The sequence below is a fragment of the Lissotriton helveticus genome, chromosome 1_1 (genome assembly GCF_964261635.1).
Source record: "Lissotriton helveticus chromosome 1_1, aLisHel1.1, whole genome shotgun sequence".
NCBI classification, from domain to species: Eukaryota; Metazoa; Chordata; class Amphibia; order Caudata; family Salamandridae; genus Lissotriton; species Lissotriton helveticus.
In genome coordinates, this window is record NC_136057.1 from 1,764,951,551 (window position 1) to 1,764,971,631 (window position 20,081).

The following is a 20,081-nucleotide window of genomic DNA, read 5'->3' on the forward strand; positions in this document are numbered from 1 at the left end:
CATCTATTCACTCATCTTTTCACCCGCTCATCCATCCATCCCTTTACTCTGTCATTCTTTCACCTGTCCAACATCTATCCATTCGCTCCCATCCATCCACTCGCCCATCTTTTAACCTGTCCATCCACTATACATCCCTTTCTTTATTCTCCCATTCGTTCACCTGCTCATCCATCCATTTACTCTGCCTTCCTTTCACCTGTTTATTCACTTACCTGTTCACTCACTTGTCTGTGCACCCATCCCTTTACTTCGCCATCCTTTTACCTGTCCATCCATCATCATTCACTCATCCTTTCATCCACTCATTCATCCCAATACTCGTTCATCCACCCACTCAATTATCCATACTTCCTTCTTTTCACCCTTCCTTCCAATATTCTTTCCTTCCTTGTTCTATTTACCCACCCACTCCAGGTCCCTGTCCCCTCCTCACACCACAGTGAACTATTTTTTCATTTGGAAGGTCTGTTACATCTCTAGGACCAGGTATTGTATCTAACAACCCTACCTATCCAGATAGTGTACCAGATATGTCTTTGTGACTCGAAGCTGGACCTTTGGCTTACTGTTTCGTTTGCAACCATACGGCACTTATCAATCAAAGAAGTTTAAAAAAAACGTCTTGCTAGGGCTTAAAATAGAACGCCCATACGGCTTCATGTAGTCGAAAATTCTGCAGCATTTCAAGCAGAATAACTTTCAAAACATTTAGGGGCATATTACCAACGATTAGCGATATTTCTCGCTAACGAGGCTTAGCAACAAATTTTTTAACGCTAAGCATCGCCGGAAATTATCGCAGAGATAACTTGCTATTAGCAAGGTTTATCTCAGAAGTGATAAAAATCCTTGCGCTAACTGCCAAATGAGAGATTATCGCTGGAAAACCAATGATAATCTCTCGAAGTTTGGCGTTAGCTTGATGATAGGGGCTCACAAACTTAGCCATGATATCCACCTTCCTTAGGATATCATGGCTAAGTCCGGAAAATACCAGGTGTAAAAAAAGCAGCGCTAACCGCGGTTAGCGCTGCTTTTTTTTATCACTAACAGGGTTAGCGAAATCCTTGATAATAGGAGAAATGTCGCTTAACAACATTTCTCCTATTATTTTTCTCTGGAACCCCCCCCTTTGCATCTCATTAGAGATGCAAGGGGAAGCGTAGAGAAAAAGGGTGCTAACATGCGAATTTGCGTGTTAGCATCCTGTTGCTGATAGGGAGATAATTTTATCTCCGCTTTCTTGGCTTTTAACCGCATCGATGCTCGCAGATTTACAACCATGCGCTGGGATTTTCAAAAACCCATTATTCATGACGAGCTGGGCTCGTCATGAGCGTGTGAGCAGGCTACTGCATGACGAGCCCAGCTCGTCATGAGCGTGGAAGGGGTTAAAGCCAAAGAAGCGGAGATAAATCCCTTGATAATATGCCCCTACTTCTTTAATTTATTGCCAAAATCTTAAGTATGATCTAGGTTTCAGAATCTACTGAACACGTCTAATACATTGTAAATGTTCTCACACAAACATAACTTTTTCTGACAACAGAGTTTTTAACAAACAACTTCAAATGTAATTAAGTTATCAAATATAAGAAATGTTTCGACCAATAAAAAAACGCGATTAGAAGTGCTTGTGATAGTACCAACTAGCATCAAAAACAAAGTGATGGATTGAATGCTTGAATAATCTCAGCCGCTGGCAATCACTTGGGCCACATCCCAGTCCATCGCTTCTCACTCACAATGCCACTCTAGACAGAGACCGGTCAGAAGGAAACCAGTCCTTGTCCAGCTCCAACAGGAACAGCCCAGCCTACCCCCTCCAGTGCGGTCGGTGCATGGAAGCATGGTGAGGCTGGACAGGCCGGGACGGGCGGGGTGGGGAATGTCGACAGATGACGGAAAAAGGTTTGTTTATTTATTTATTTATTCTTATTCTATTGTCTGTCGACTTCCTCCCGCCCGCCTCACCGTGCTTACCTGCACCGACCGAAGCTGCAATACAGTTTCGTACTTGAGTCTCGTCAGTGAAGTATATGTCTTGAATCGTGCGACACAGGAAGCACAGGACCAAGGGCGTCCTATCACCTTGTGTGCGCTTGAAAATACCAACCACCCCAATTCAGATGGAAAAATCTGTCATGTGGAAAAACACCAACGGTTTTGGTAGGCAGGAAAGTAATTCGAAACTTCACCAAGTCAGCTCCTCAAAGTTAGGGGAGAGGAGGGTGGTACCACACCAGGTAAAGACAATCATGCTACCCTACCATCACCAGGAAGCTGCTGTGCTGGAAAGGAGTCCTTAGAAAGTAAAAATGCGGCGCGCTAGGCACTCCCCACAGAACTTTAAGCCACTAAGATGATGGTCGTGATACACAACATTCACATTCACAGCTTCTCTGTTAGGGCGGAGGACGAATTGGAGGTGACTGACTACAGGTGCAACTACAGCGTCTTTTTTAGTTATAAACATATTTCGAAACCGTTTTATAGAGGAAAAGTATCGAGGAAAAAGTTTAGAAAAAAACAGAAATTGGTAGCTGTTCATTGTGTGTATTACCTCTGAAAGGGGATAGAGCGGCCCCTGGTGGGCATTTAAAAGTACTTCGAGGAGCAGAGAAAAGATACAAAACATGTGTTTGCTTTGTTGTATTGTAATTTATCTGTAGACACCCTTCTTTTATTCACTGGGAGTGTCTTCTATATATCTCACAGAGGCAGCAATACAAACGCGAGTACATTTAATAAATTCATCTTCGGCATTTTGGGGGCCGGAGGGCTTTCAATAAGGGCATTATTCCCTTGGTAAATAGTCATTACGTCAAGGATGTGTCCTTGCACCATTTGTGTTTAGAGTTTTAATTTTAGATCATCAAAGAGTGCATTTTTTGCCTTATATCTGCACTATCTATTATTAAACACGGATGCTTGCGTGTTATTTTTAATATATCAAAATGTTCCAATAACTTTGCTTGCCTCACCGTACAACTGCAAACAACACGTGGTACAAGAGCAATACAACTCAAAAATGAGATTTATGAAGCCATGCAAGGCCACCTTGCGCAGCCCTGAGTGGTTTCATACACCTCAGGTAAAGCAATAAAGCGCAAATCACTGTGTTGACATACTCTGCGCCTGGGAGACGTTCCATGGGTGTTGGTTGGGTGTTTCCGTGCAACATACAAGGATTTTGACACATTCCCAAATTAACCAGATGTGCTAGACCTGGGAATATACCAAAAACTGACACATCCCCAGGTGAGGCATAACTAGGAGAAATATATTTATCCTTGTCTTTTAAATGCATCAGGGGATTGTTTTTCTGCAGGAAGATGCCCCTTTCTGCAAAAGAACAATCCACCTTACAATGCACCCACCACTGTACCATGGCACCAGCATAGGGGGAAATGCAGGGATGCACCATATTCTTTTAAATAAGGCACATTCCTGCCCTTTCCCTATCACGCAGTGCAGCACAGCAAGGTGACCTGCTGCGCTGTACTGCGTGACAATCTCATAAATCAGGCCCACTATTTTTTCTCTAGAGGTCATTGCCCTCCTCCTGCTTTTGTATGCTCCTCTCTTTCGAACTCCTTTCACTGTCCTTACCTCCTTAACCTTAACCACCCTCGCTTGATTGTTGTTATGACTTTGCTATTGCTGTTCAACTGTCAGTGGAATTACTGAGAACAAATTTTCTCCCCCTCAGTAAATTGTGTTTCTAGACATTTTTTGGTATAATTCTCGATCCATTTCTATTTTATTAGTTTGGTACTGTATGCTGAGCGCTTCATTGTTGTCCGACTACAGATTCAAGTTTTTATATGAAATATTGCAAAATCACTCTCACTACATTGCTGCTCAATTACCGAGTGACAGATTTCTATGGATGATGAATTACTTTGAAACTTTTTCCAGGAGAACCATTATCTAAAAGTTTTTTTTAAAAGTTATTCTCCAGGGTTTATTTCTGATGCTGGGTATCCCTGGTATTTAGATAATACTAAACTGGGTTGTATCATATTTGACAGATCTACTATTCAAGCACCTCTTCCAGTCTCGACAACTTGTAGTAGAAGTATTTCAAAGTTCCTTCCTGGAACTTGTCCTATGTAACCTCCACAAAAAAACACCTTGTTATACTATCTAAGGGCTCTGGCATCCCATACCACAAGTAAAGATAGCCAGCATTACCTCAAGATCTACTCTCTAATCATCTGCTATACCTTTCCTAAGCCTTCCTTGGGCAGCATTACACATGCGGCCTATTTTTCTTTATTGCTCTGGGTGCACCTTTAAAAAGGGGCGCCAGGCACAATGAAGGAAAATGCACCCAAGGCAGCTGAGAACACTTGCTGCCCTGGGTGCAGCACATTCACGAGTGGCTGCTTTGAAGCCGCTCCGGGTTTCACTATGCAGGCAGAAACCCGTCAGCACCTTTAAAGGGGAATAGAGATCCCCTTGAGGCGCGTGGAATAAGTTACTGCACCTGCCTGCAATGGGATGTCTGTGGGATCCATAAGACCCCCTTTCCCACCTCCAGAGGGACGCTCTCAGGGGGTGCACTGACAGTGCGCCATATTTTTGGTGGCGCACTGTCAGTGTGCCTCCTGAGATCTTCTTTGCCTCTGCGCCCATGTTGGTAATTATGCATGGGCGCAGAGGGAAACAAAATCCCTCATTTGCCTGGGCCATGCCCCCATGCAAATGAGGAAATGCCCCCTTGAAGATAGCGCTAGTCCTTTATGTGCGCCAGCACTATTTGTATAACAGAAGCGGCCGCACGAGAGTCTGCGGCCCTTTCTGTATTACCAAAGTGAACCAGGGCGCGCACACGGGCGCAAACGCCTCTTGCTCCCCCGTGGCACTTTATGTAATATGGCCCCAGATGGTTCAAAATTAGATGTTTGAAATGTAATCCTTTAAAAAAAGAAATCTAAAATGTCTTATATCGGCAACATACCCTCCAGACTATCTCTGAAATATTACACAATGTAGCTTAGTTGTTTTTGCGATTGCAACTAGAGTATGAAACGTCCTCCCCCTGTTCTAAGTGTAAAACCTCTCTTGGAACATTCAGAAATGACCCTGAACAACTTCTTTTAGACAGACATTTCTAAATGGAATACATCTAGTTTCTGTTTCATTTGCTGCAATCTTTCTTGGTTTACTATTCTTCTTGCTGCCTTATCTGACCCATCTACAATATTAAGCTCTAACCTCTACATGTTTTCTTGACCAATCTATTGATAGACTATCTTCTCTGACTCTTGTCCTCTCTCAAGAGGGCTGATTTGCCTTTAAGTTATTCTCTTGTAATGAAGTCTTCACAAAATGAAAATTCGTTTTTATTTAACTGTGTCTCTTATATAATTGTCCTCAATATGATTCTTTTATGCAGCTCCTTACTCTTCTCGCCCATCAACTGTATATTCTGCGAGGCCCATTGTCTTTTTTTTGGAGTGAACATTATTAAGTATGATCTTGAATTTCAATGTTACCACATTTATATATATATGTTGCCTTACAGGGCCATTATGCTTTTGATCCATGGTTGCACTAAAAAAAACGCAAAATAATATATGTATATATGAATTTAAAACAAAAACTTGCCACATCGGACTATCAAGTAGTTTGTGGCGACCAAATCAGAGCCATTCTACTGATGAATCATATGCAGAATGGATTAGGGTTTTCAGAAAGGGGGAGTTGGGATGGAAAGTTTGAATTTATAAATAATAAATTGAGGCTAACAATCAGCGTGCTGGGGGGGCGTGGCTAAGCAGGCCAAGATGGCGGACGGGCTCCCTTAGAGCTCCGGTCGGCTGCCCGCCACGCCGATGATGAAAGCTGCCAACATGCACCTTTGCCACCTCCAGCTGCTGGGGGAGACTCCCGGGACCACCTAGGGAGCCTCGGAGAGCGACGGTGTGTCCGGGACGCGCCCACACTGACCCCTGACGACCGCGGCTGAACCTCCCCCAAAATGGCGGCGCCCAGGGACTGACACGAGAGGTCCCGGGAGACCGACGCGATCCCTCCAATTGCCGGGATCCGGAGCGCCCTGCACGCCTAGCCGGCCATCCGCCGCATTTGGAGTACGCTGCCACACGCTGGGCGCAGCGGTATCCAGGGGGGAATCGTGGTCCCCGGACCCGCCGAGGAGACCCGACGGACTGAAAACTGCACGTGATATCACCGCCGTGGGGGGCCTGGGCGGGTGCGGCCCCTTGCGACCCATCGCGGCAAGTGCACGCGGAGGCCGGTGCGGACCCGGCCGCTCAGTGCTGGACGCCGGAGAGGCAGCCCACGGATGACCCCGGGAATTCCCCAACCCAAAATGGCGCCGCCTGAGTGATTCTACGAGGGAGAGGTGCAGGACGGCACTCGCGACCTGCGGAGACCCTTGAGACTGGTGCCCAGAGCCAACACCATAGAGTGCCACCGGGGAGCCACGCGGCGGAGGGAGTCAGGGAGCAACGACACGTACGCCCCCGAGGTGAGCTCTAATGCCCGATTCGGGTCCCCGACGTCCAATCCGAGGCCCTCTGGGGAACACTGACCTGCTGTAACTGCCCTCGGCGGAGGGACTGGGAGTGGCGGGTGGCAGAGGGGGAGCGCCCCGGCCACCCCGGCAGCACAACAGAGACGCAGAAAGTGTGGGGTGCGTCAGCGCGGTGAGCATCCCGCCTCCCCTGTCGAAGGCACACCACAGACCCCCCACGACCGGGTGACAAGGGGCCCGCCTGGAGGAGCAACACAAAACGGCGGAGGCCTCGGAAGCCCAGTCTGCCCAGCGTCGCTACAGAGAGAGGTCTGAATCACTTCTAGCAGGCCGGATCGGACCGATAGGTCACCCACACCACCCATGGGGCGAACACAGCGGACGATGCCCGTGACGCCGGCGCCAGCTCAGAGACGATCACCCTACCCGGGCCCCTCATGCGGATCGAAGACCGGAGGTCCTCCGCAGGAATCGGACATGTCCACGAAGCTGGACAAAGTCCTGGCGGCCATCGAGCACTCACGAGTCTCCATGGAAACCAAATTCGGGGAACTGGCCTCGGACATCACCTTACTACGCGACGACCATAGGAAGCTGGCAGATAAGGTGAAGCAAGAGAGTCACACGCTCCATGAACTGAAACCTCAGGTCCAGCTCAATCAAAAAGCCATCAAGGACCTACAAGAGAAGGTAAATTTCCTGGAACGCAAGGCGGACGATTTGGAGGGACGCTCCCGCCGGAGCAACATACGTCTGATCAACCTGCCGGAGGGAGTGGAGAAAGAAGACCCTATTCGATACATAGAGACTTGGATAAAAACGTTCACCCGAGCCCAAGACCTTACGCCGTTCTTCTCAGTAGAAAGAGCACACAGGGTCCCGACTGGACGACCTCAGGCTGGCCTCCCGCCCAGACCATTCCTTCTGAAGCTCCTGCACTATCAGGACAGGGACATGATCCTACGGGCGGCCAGGCAAGCGAAAGTCCTCAGGGTGGAAGACAAAAATGTGATGGTGTTCCCGGAATATTCTCAAGCAGTGCTTCGCCAACGCGCCACATTCCTGGCAGTAAAGCAAGCCCTGCGCCAGCATAAGATACAATATGCCCTCCTGTTCCCGGCCCGCCTCAAGATCATCTATGAAGACTCAACACACTTCTTCACGGCCCCCGCGGAGGTGAGACACTGGTTGGATCATCGCAATCAGCCCCGATCAGACCGCGAAGATACACCGTCGAGCTCTGCGTCCAACAAACGGCGGTGACTTCGATCCAGAAAGGTCACTCTCACACAGATGAATCGACCGCCGTCGCCCAGCATCAAACGCGTCCCGGACTTGGAACAAATCATAGCTGACCGACGGAAAGCCATTCAGGCAGCGGCGGAGGTCAGGCAACTGGACGCCGAACAGGAGATGGATCGAGGCCCTCACATCTTTACATCCGAGGATGAGGGTCAGAGTGACGTCCGCACCTCCAGAGATGGTTCCGCCTCCCCGCCACTGGTGACCCCACAGACGGCGGATACACTCATCTGATGGCGGATGACACAACCAGCGGTAAGATTGAGATGGAGGAGCAAACTAGCCGACGAGGGACGCCGGGATGACATGCCTAAGGTATGGGTGGTAGCATACACACACGCAGAGACACAATGTGGCGGGTGGCCTTGACCCGAGATCAGGGCTCCACTGCTACACCACCCCCTCACACCAAACGAATTAGAGACAGTATGAGATGTACAGTTTGGGCTCATCGTGCCTTGCAATGGGCCCCTGCAGTTGGGACTGTTTCCCATATGTTGTTTTCATGTTACGTCCCTTCCCTTTTAACCCTGATACCTACACGGGAGATGGTAATTTGGTCACGGTGGAACCATGTATGAAGGGAAGTGATGCGGGCGAGAGTGGCTCTGGGTATAGTCGAAGGGTGGCGGGTGCACCGACCAACACTACTGACACTCTCACATGACAAAACCCCCTAACACGGACTTTACCTTTATCACACTAAACGTCAGGGGGCTGCACACGGCAAGCAAACGGTATGCAGTCTATGCCTATCTAAAGAGACAGCAGGCACATATAGCTCTCCTACAAGAGACTCACTTGACGACAGCGGAAGCCAGCAAGTTACAGAGGAAGTGGAGGGGTATGATCTGTGCCACGGGGTACTCTGCATTTGCCAGGGGCACACTGATCTGGGTCAGACCGGGAGTCCCCTTCCGTGAACAGTCCAGGGTGGTAGATAAGGAGGGGCGCTATGTACTACTGGAAGGACAACTGGATGGACAGTCTATCCTGATAGGCAGCATCTATGCCCCCAATGTGGAGCAGAACGCCTTTTGGTCTCGACTCACGAACACGCTGGCACACCACACCCATACCCCTTGGCTACTGGGAGGAGATTATAACAGTGTCTTAGACACGACCCTCGACCGATCCCGCCCCCCGCCACCACGGTCACCAATATACAGACAGAAGCAGCTCTTCAATGCGTGGGTTCGACACTGGACACTAACGGACACATGGAGAGCGCTGAACCCCACGACGAAACTATACTCATTTCACTCCATCCCACACGACCTTCGCGTGAGACTTGATTGATTTCTATGCTCACCTGCTATACACGCCAAAGCCAGACACACAGACTACCTAGGCAGAGTGCTCTCGGATCATGACGCCCATGCCCTGACCCTCCGATGGAAACCGCCCCACCCCCCAGTACCGACCTGGAAGCTCCCTCGGGAGTGCCTCACAGACCAGGCATTCACACATGATCACGGGGAACACCTGCAGGAACACTTCAGACTCAATGCGGGCTTGGCGTCCTCTAGTCTCGTGGAGTGGGATGCACACAAAGTGACGGCGAGGGGACACTGCATTCAGCAAGTGCTAGGGGTACGAAAGGTACTAGAACGCGCATTACACAGTACAGAACAGGAGCTGGCAACCATGCTGCAAGCGGATGACCGCAGCGAGGTGACCCAGCTGCAAATAGCAGAGGCTAAGACAAAATACGCTGAGACACTGCGGGACCTGCGTAAATATAACTTCAGAAAATACGCCAGTAGGGTACACCGGGAGGGCAACAGGGGTGGCACACTCTTAGCATGGTTGGCTCGACAGGACCCTGACCTGAAACCTATCACGGAAATCACAGACCAGGCCGGTCACCTCCAAACAACCCAGATAGCGATCATGCAGGTTTTTTACACATATTACTCGCTCATATATACCAAACTCCCAGCCAAGGCGACACCCTCGTGGCGTCCAACTTCCTACTCTCGTTACCTATCCCCCAAGTCTCGCCAGCGCTCCGGAAGGACCTAGACAGGAAATTAACACAGACCGAGATTAAGGCAGCGATAGGGACGCTGGCCAGAAACAAGGCCCCAGGCATGGACGGCTTCCCCCTCGAATATTACCAGACTTTCCTAACTCACCTTGCCCCACGTCTAACGACAATGTTCGAAGACGCACTCAAAGCGGGAGTCCTCCCACGTTCCCTCAGAGAATCATTAATAGTGTCGTTCCTAAAACCACACAGGGACCCCCAGCTCCCATCATCCTACAGGCAGATCACATTACTTAACTCGGACTGTAAAATCCTAGGTAAACTGTTAGCGACGAGGTATGCCCAGGTCGTGCCCCAATTGGTCCACCCCGACCAAAACGGATTCGTGCCAAACCGCAATACATCCCAAAATCTCCGTAGGCTCTTCCACGTCCAAGACATAACTCGAGCCCAGTTCCCGAATGCAGCTTGCCTCATACTAGACCTCGAGAAGGCATTTGACACCCTCCTATGGCCATATCTGTTCGACGTCATCGCCAAGAACAACTTTGGCTCCCACCTCATCGCTTACACCAAGCTCCTGTACACACAACTCAAGTCCAGGGTCCGGATCGGCACCTATATCTCCTCGGAATTCACCGTGGACAGAGGGACTAGACAAGGATGCCCGTTGTCACCCCTCTTGTTCGCCTTGGCGGTCGAACCTCTGGCGATACGCCTAAGACGAGAGGGTGAAGACTGGGGTATCCCCCTAGCGCACTCGTGGCACTGCGTATCTCTGTACGCAGATGACCTCCTGATTTATGTTAGGGATGCCACGAGCGACCTGATGTGTATCTGGAGGACGCTGGAGGAGTTTGCGAAAGCGTCGGGCCTAGGGGTAAACTGGGGGAAATCCTCCATATACCCGCTGAGCCCCCATATGGCCCCCTTCGAAATTCGAATGGGTACCCAATCACTCGCCTGGAATGCCGACGCCCCCGATACCTGGGAGTACGGTTGTACCACACCCCGGAGGACTTATACACAGGGAATCATCGTAGGACGCTAGCTGGTCTTCGATCAGCGGTCAACTTCTGGAAGACACTCCCACTGGCGCCTATAGGCCGAGTGGCCCTGGCAAAAATGATTATGGTCACCCGCCTGTTGTATAGCTTCGCGAATCTCCCAGTGATCCCACCTCGATCATTCTTCAGAGAACTGAACACTCTCCTGATAGACCTGATATGGGGAGGGGGTCGAAGACGGGTGGCGCTCTCCACACTCTACCTGCCTACCACGGAGGGGGGACTGGGAGCGCCGGCCTTTGAAGCATACTTTCTAGCGGCCCAGCTCCAGTGGCTGTCCTACTGGACGGCGGGACGCCACACAGGGGAAACCATCACAGCTACTGGTCCTCTCTCGCAAGCCGCGATCGTCAGACTTTTGTTGCCAGGTACTAAACCCCTGCGGACTCGACCCTTGCAAGTGTCCGTTGCCCGAACGTGCATGATGCGTATACACCGCATGTCCAAAACACAGCCACCGTATTCACCTTTGTTGCCATTGGCGGGTTTCCCTCGCAGGGATTCGTATTATTCCCCGGGCACGCTTCGGGTTTGGACAGAGCTGGCGGTCACGGAGATCGGATCTCTGTTCGAAGACGGACAGTTACAGATGTTTGAGCAGATGAGGGACCGATACGACCTGCCCCCGGGACAGTTTTTGCTCCATAGGCAATTATTAGATAGCAGCAGTACGCACTGGAACCCAGAGGCCGGTGAACCCGCGACACATCCAGTGATTCACGCGATCATGCACATGGGGGTGGGGAGACACTTAGTAACGTGGCTCTACAGGGCGGTGCGCTCTTTACTCCTCCCGTCCCTCCAGTCTCTACGCCAGAAGTGGGAGACAGACTTCGGCAGAGTGGTCCATGACGGGGAATGGAGGTCAGCCCTGGAATTTCCCAAAAAAGTCTCCAGAAACGCAAGGTTCCGCAACATACAATTCAACGTCCTCCATAGGGCCTATCTCACACCGGGCCGCCTCCAACGATTTTTCCCGGACACCCACTTCGAATGTCCCCGATGTCGAACCCCGGGGGCAGACTTCAGACACATGTTCTGGGACTGCCCCACTCTCCGCCGGTACTGGGACAAGATCCACCGAACCCTAGAAGAGGTCACGACCATTGCCACCATGAACACATGGGAGGCATGCGCACTCAGAATTTTCCGCAAACGGAAAACTGAGAAAACGCAATGCCGATTCCTATCACTAGCAATCCTCCTAGCGAAACGCGGTATCGCCATGCACTGGAGGGCCCCCACGGGACCACCAGAGGCAGCATGGATCGGCGCGGTAAATAAATGGGATAAGGCGGAGGAAGAGATACTCCGGAAGGAGGAGGTACGGGGACACCGCAAACATCCCATATCCCTGGAGTGGGCTCAACTACTATATAACTTCACACAGGCGACACGCCCTCAGGAGTCACCTACGACCTCGCAATCCCAGACACGACCGACAACACCGACCCCCATGCATACATAAACATGTCACGGACTCTACATACCTGTCGTGAGCGACCACACTCAGCGACCCTCCGACACCCAGACACAAATCAACGACGCTCGCTATAGACCTATACCTAAAGACCTGAGAATATATTTTCTGTGCTTGGACACGGTGACCTAGAAACCCCCCCTCTCGTCCTTCCCTTACTTCCACCCCTCTCCCAAGTTAATCGGTTCACCCCCCTAGTTCCTGGGTAAGAAGGCAAGCTCGATTTAGACAGAGCGCTACCCGTATATATTATTCACTGATTGACTTCACGCATAGAGACACCACGATGCCACATGTTGTTGTGAATCACACCCACATAGCCGACGCCTATAGCACCGACCCCACAGCGCCTGACACAGCACGAGTTCACCCCCCCACGGGTGCAGTTGACAGACTAATATTTTCGAGACGGTCCCGCCCATGAGGGGGGCATACGCTATGGTGGGAGGCCACGTGATACATGCTACCAAAGCACACAGATAGGGACGATCGACAGACAATGATCCCGAACTGGGAAATGCCAAACAGAATCCAAGTCTCCAATTGTATCTCTATGACTTAAATTTTTGTAATGCTCGTTTACCTCTATTGATCAATGTCGTATTGTTCATGTAAATGCAACCTAAAACCCAATAAACAAATTCAAACAAAAAAAAAAAAAAAAACAATCAGCGTGCTGGCTGATTTAGCAAAAAATATATGCAGCAGTTACTCATCTCAATCAGATGAAGAACATGAAAAAGGTTAACAACATGACTTTCTAGCAAATCTCCCATTGACCAACAGAAGCTAAAAAGGTCAAGAAATTAATGAAGGTTTCGCTTGGAAAAAAAGGCCTCGGCCTCTATGGAAGCAATGGATTTTGACCAGAATATAGCTCAGCCGCGGGCCGTGGAGGGAGTTACGGTGGGGCAGGGAGGCGGGGAGGGGGATGGGCATGGGCATGGTGGAGGGACCTAAAAACTGGCATATGGATAATTGCAGGTAAGTACACAATTTAATTAATAAAACGAAATTCGTAGCGCGCAGAGCATCGCATTTTAAATCCACCTGAAAGTGAACCCTGGGCAGATGCGACTCAGAATTGGAAATAAAAGATGTCTTAGGTACAATAAGAACAGAGTTATGGCTGCTGGGCTCTTGACGAAAAATAAAGCGATCAGGTTCAGAGCAGGAGCAATGGCACATTTGTTCAGTCTGCCGGACCTTCTACCTAACCTTTGCTATCTCCCTAGTGAACTAAGGATTATTAGCCTTGTGTTGTTTAGATATAGCTGATTAAACTGGCATGGGGAGGTGAAAGCCCCCTCCCCCCGACAAGGGTGTCACTAAAATGACAGGAAAGCTCATTAGGATTGTCGGGTGGGTTCGGAGGGGGGGGATAACCATAAATGAGTGAAGAGGGAGTGTGCTCTGCTGACATCCAGGAGGTAGATGTATGAACTTGTCACACGGTGCAAAGCAGCAAGTCACCTTGCTGCACTGTGTTACTGGGCAAGGGCAGGAATGCACCATATTTAGGGCAATACAGAACATTCCTGCCTTTTCCCAGTGCTGGCGCCCTTTTGGCAGCCTAGCACCAACACAGACAACCTTGTGAAAGGGTGTTTGTATTGAATGCAGGAATGTTTTGTGCAGGAAGGGGGACCTTCCTGCACAAAACAATACTGAGAGGCATACTCATCTTACTTTGTGTGCAGCAGAATGCAGCACCAATAGAAAGAGGAAGTTACGAGAACTAAAGACATTCTCCTTCTTATGCCTCTTGTGGGAAAGCATATCTTTTAGGCACATTCCAGGTTCACCAGTTCTGGTAAATCTGGGAATGAGTCAAAAACCATGGGAGTTGCATGGGAACACCTCCTTCACGCAGAGTAAGTCAACACAGCAATATGCACTGTGTTGCTTTATTCCAGGTTTATGGAGCCACTGAGGGCCATGCCAAGTGACCTTGCGTGGCTTCATAAATGTCTCTAAAGGTTTGCGTTGTGCATGTACCATGTTGGGTGGTGCCAAACATTACACAAACCTGCTTGTTAACCCCTTCCACTCTGGGCTAATTCCCCCGCGGCGCAGAGAGGGAGGGGCCGCGTGCGGCACCGCGGTGCTCATGACGAGCCCAGCTCATCATGTTGCACAGTTGAGCTGTGCTCATGACGAGCTGGGCTCGTCACGACTCTGCCCACTCCTTTAGAATGCCCGCACAGGAGGGAAATTAGCCCCGCATGGGCGTTCCGCAGCAGGTATGACGAGCTCTGCTCGTCATGAGAACAGCTCCACTGTGCATCATGACGAGCTGAGCTCGTCAAAAGCGTTAAAGGTGTTAATAGGCCCCCAGTGTATTTGAAACATAGGCCGCCTTCTGAGATCTGGGCCAGGATCCTGGGCAATTTTAAGATCAGGAATAAGGTCAAAGGTCATAAGAGATTAAACTAGCAACACTCAATTTTGCTGGACAAATGCTTTTTTGACGAAATATAATATTTGTTTTTTTTTAAGTTTGATGATGCAAAAGGGTAAGTTATGCTTGAATTTGGTTGATTTATGAATGTATTATATGCAAACTAAAACTGTAGATTGCAGAAATATGGATCTTTTTCATAATAATTGAAATGTGCATTATAAAATTATTAATGAAATGCAACAATGTAAAGTCATGTAAACAATCGATAAACACATTGGAAATTTAATTCATTTGTTTAATATTTCTCCTTGTCCTTGGACTGAGGAAACCTTCTAGACATGTACTAGCAGCGCCGGATCTATTTATCCATGGCCTTTCGTGCACCTCCCGAAAGCCTTCTCGATTACATTAGTGATCCAACTAACTAGTTTCCTTCACTCACCTGAGGTCCAACAACCCCTGTCGGTCCAGGCAAACCGGTCTTGCCTTGAAATCCCTGTCAAAATAAAAGGACACATATTAACAATGATGTCAAAATCCTAGATATACAATATTGGACGGAACAGTTGCACATATCCCATTGTTGACTTCATTTAACTATTTTCGCCACTTAAGTCTTTCCCTATGCCCTTTAGACGACTGGTTTTCTGTTTTGCTGTTCATGGTGCAGATGTAACCGGTGGCAATTCGAACCTGCTCATGTTGTGTTCTGTTATTATTTATATAGCGCACATAGACTGAAGCTTAATGCAGCTTAATGCCCAGGAAGCTATAAACCTCAGCTAATGTTCCTCATGGCTGAATCACCAGCAATTTTTGTTTTAAATAGCAAACGTACTTGTTTTTATTTCATGGTCGAGCACCCACGCCTAATGATGTTAATCATACCATTACCAACCTGCACTTTGGAAGCACTGTTTGAATCAGTTGGTCGCTTTTCTTTGGCACACTCTCTTATGCCCATGACACATGGTTCTCTCAAGAACTATGACACCCAGGCATGCCAATTGAGATAGCAATAGGCCAACCATATTGGTGGTGAGTATATCTTGTGGCTGCATTTTCGATAGGAGGTAAGGTTACATTAAGTGATGGCAAAAAAGTCAGTCTTAGCTTTGGGATCCTTATTATCAGTACTGAAAAACATTTTATAGTCTCGTAGCCCAATGCCGAGAAGGGCTTTACTAGTTGTTAAAGGCCCTGAATGGATAGTAAACGCTCAAGGCACAGGCGAGATTCTACGGGAAGAGAGCACAGTTTTTTTTCCAAACACAGTTTTATGGATATTATTAGATTGCCGACATTATACAAATTTACTATTGTTCGATAGTGTATATACACAGTTGGAATACTCCTTCAGTACAATATCAGATTATCATTATTATTAGTGGAGGAGTGTGGCTCAATGGTTAGAGCGGCAGACCCTGATGCAGAGTTCTGGCCAGGGACCAGGGTTCGATTCCCGCCTCGGCAGGGTCTCGGGCTCAATTTCCTCGGACCTGTTAATTCTCGTCTCGGTGCCTATTCTAATCACGGGCCCCATGCTGCAACTCTGGGCAATAGCTTGCTTAGCCTCCACACCAGCGCTAAGGATGCCTGGCTTCACCCTGGGGGTGCCCAGAAGTGGACACTTCACAGGGAAAGCCAGGAGGGGTTCCACAGCAGTATAAGTATCAGTGCCAGGAAGCTGAATAGGTGACACCGCCTGGTGACAGTGTGCTCTATAAGTACCATGACATTTACATATACATCAACCATTATCTAAGAGATAAATTCCATTCCACATGTGACAACCATTATTATAGACTATCGAGCATAAAGAAAGAGTGCACACCTTTAACAAAGTGTATAGCCCGAGTCGTACAGGCTGTCAGATTATTTAAAAAAAATCCCCCACTGAGGGTAGAATGTTCTAAATTAAACAGGGAGAAACAGAAAGAGAAACATGGCATGCTGGGACCGCGCAACTATGCCAGCCTTCATTGGATGTGAGGCACTCTTTTGTGTTAAATGGAGCTCTCAACATTCCAATGTTCCAAAAACGAATTGAGACTTGCTAGTAGTGAAATGCAGAATTTCAAAAGCAACATGGCTAAAGGGAAATTTCTTTTCCTTGTCACAACCTGATCAAAAGAGATAGCTATTCATTGTTAAAAGTGCAATGCTATTAACAAATGTGTTTTTCATTCAGATGCCACAGACACACAGTGGAATATTTTAGAGACATTGTGCAGGTTTATTAACTAAATTTGACAATAAAAACTGAATCTTTAATTAATGTGTCATTAATGTGAGATGAAGGTAGGTTAGGGAATTGAGGATGGAAGCTGTATACTAGTAAAGTTGTAATTTGCAATAACACCAGCCAAAACATTCAGGGCAGCTGAATGGATGAAACAGCATTGAAGTGTTCCTGATCTCAGCAGATTGTCAAAAAGATCAGAAAGCATGCGGTGAGATGGGGCCCATTGCACATAGGAAGAGATTGGTGTTAGAAGCAATTGACCATTTCTTGATTTCACGAAAGCTATTATAAGAATTGATAATTCTTATCAGAAGCTGATCTTAAGGCCAGTGGCTTTCAAAATGTGATGATTCCTTGTAAAGGAGTTGAAGGAAAAGTTAGAGGCAAAGTAGAATGTGTGGAAATAATGTGGGCTGACAAAAAAACGGACAGGGTCCTCTGGTATTTATTTCTAGTCATATTGTTCTGCTTTTACAAAATCATGCATTCTTTCATCATGAATGAGTGAAAGTTGAGTTAATGCAAGAAAGACTACTTACCGGCTCTCCTCTCTGCCCCGGATGTCCAGGTAAACCGTCCTTGCCAGCAGGTCCCTGAAGTAAACATAAATTCAGAAATTAATATGGAAAGGTTTGTTGGCAAGACTTCTCCTGTCTTACTGCCTCGAAGACAGCATAGTCTGATTTCTAAATGAGTGACCATGATTTAATTAACAGCCTCTCTGAGACATGACTTTCAGCAGCACCAGAACTCCCATCTTCCTGTGACATGTTTAAGATAAGACTTGTTTCTTTCTAGTGCACACTATGCTGCTTCCTATTATGCTTTATCTCTCGCTATAAGATTGTAAAGTGTTTTGTTTTCTTGGGTGTAAATAACCATTCAGTGTTCCAAATGCTGCTATTTGCGAGGTTGCTTTTTTTTAGGGAATGTTGCTTTTCCCGACATATTCAACGTCTAAAGATAAAACAAAAGTTTGAGTAAGACCGTCGCAATATAATTTTAAACCCTGAGCGGCAAGAAGTTAAAGTATATACAACCGCTATTTTCAATCTAATAGAGCAGGCTTTTGCAAGTAAAATCACAAACTGAGGATGTGGTCGGGCGCCTAAGAAAGCAGCGAAATGCTTTGTTCCCCCTTTTTGGTCACACTGCTCAATGCGAGGCACTGAAAAAGTTCCACAAAACGATTGCAGCGCCCTCTTTCGCCGTTAGGTGTCAGAGTTTCCTTACTATCTAATAAGTGGAAAAACGGTTCCTGTGTTGTGGTGAGTTGGCAATTACAGGGAAAACGAGGACTGCAAATTGCAGTACAACTCTCAGCTCCCAGGAGCCTTTTATGGAACGATTAAATCAAGACTTCAGCACAAGCACCTTCTGTGCGCATGCGCCTGGGAGCATGTCATTTATTTCTATCTAGATTTCAGATCTGCTTCTCCCAGGATGCGCCTTCCTGTACTTCAGTAAATGGATCACAGTGACTCAGAGTCCTCGTCTATGAGACAGCGCATGTAATGTTTGAAGATGCTTTGAATATTTGCCCAAACCACAAACTTCTCAAGTAGTCTGACGTCTGATGTGAGCAGCTCACGCGAACCTGTCTTTTCTTTCCACTCTGTTGACACAAATATTGCATTTACCAGTAATGTAAGGAAAGTATACGGAAAAAAACAGGCTATGTGTGATAAGCAACCCTAGCGTAAGATAGCTTCATCTAAGTGAAACTACTATTACGTACGCACCATCTATTTTTTCTAACCTTTTCAACAGGGAACTTTTGCAATTTCTAATCCCAAAATTCAAATCCAAAATAAACGTGCTCTTTTACTTTTTAAACTTGCAGCACTTACTGGTGGGTACATCGACTGTGCTAGTTTAGACCATGCACAATGTACTGCCTATTCGAAATGCCTATACACATTCAGAAGGCCAGACTCCGTCTGGAACTTGGCCTGTCAAGACTAGCTCCAACCTGTGAGGCTGATACCTGGAAATACTACATCAGGGTCCAGAAAGCACCAGCCAGCTCACTCAGGGCTTGCCTGAAAGACACATTTGAGAGCCCTGGGAACCGCTGGCCAGGCTAGTACAAAATGCAATTACCTCTCTTCAAATTGAAGGATCAGCGTTAACGTCATATGCCATCCCTTACACGGCATGGAAAAGGGATATCAACAGGCAGCTGCAAATAACCTCGTACTTGTCGGACATTCACTCCTTAAAGTCTTCTGGCATCCTGTCACTTTGAACAACTCTTACTTATCAGGGAAGCCACAACCATACCTCTTGGAGGCCATTAATAGACGGTCGTGGAGATATATTTTATTCACGTGCCTGTTAGGTCTACAAGTAGCCAACTTTAATCTGGGTAAGGATGGAGTCCTTTAGACTCTGCAACTATTACCATGAATTATGGTTGCGCAATATGTGCTGCTGTCCTAAGCTTGATGCCACCTGGAGGTCCCTGCTGAAACCAATTGACCTGATGGAGGCCACGTCGCTGTGTTTCTCCCAAAGTGACTTAAGAACTCTATCGAGGTGTGGTATATTTGTTAAGGGACTCAGAGCTCAAATTCGCCTCCGACCTGCGGATCCTCAGCTTGTCACTTTTACCCAAAAACTAACAACGGACTATTACATGCAGAAATCCTGAAGCGGGAACTGGTGTGGCAAGGTTCTCCTAGTTCAAGTTCTGCATGAGGCACCCCTGCCGTCATCCTCACCTAAGACCCAACAATGGACGACAGAAGCTGGAAAGGAGAACATGATGCACTAAGGGGTCTCCACCAATGAACTCTATCTAGCTCCTTCATCTCCACTACTGAGAAACTCTGAAATGAGATCTCGGTGCGGTAAGGAGTTATAAACTCCTGAGCTATATGAAGCTCCATGTCGTTATTATTGGAAGAGGCAGAATGCAAATTCTTCCGTCGTTTTCGGCCTCATCTCTCAGGGGATAGCCCAAGTGAGGTAATTGTATGCACCATGTGAAGCACCTCTCTCATTTTGCCTCGACTCCATCTAAGCACTCTGAACCCAATTACTGAGAAGACAAATTGAGACACGGCTGTTGGTTACAATT

General features: G+C 47.8%; 1 protein-coding gene across 1 annotated transcript in view; it reads right to left on the minus strand.

Annotated features, from left to right (window-relative positions):
* The window catches only part of COL5A3 (collagen type V alpha 3 chain), a 598,884-nt gene that overhangs the window by 140,934 nt on the left and 437,869 nt on the right, over positions 1 to 20,081 (minus strand). Inside the window, exons 37-38 of the mRNA XM_078650321.1 lie at positions 17,539 to 17,592; positions 15,197 to 15,250 (exon numbers count right to left, since the gene is read on the minus strand). Of these exons, the coding sequence (XP_078506447.1) occupies positions 15,197 to 15,250; positions 17,539 to 17,592 (108 nt within the window). The remainder of the gene's footprint in view (positions 1 to 15,196; positions 15,251 to 17,538; positions 17,593 to 20,081) is intronic.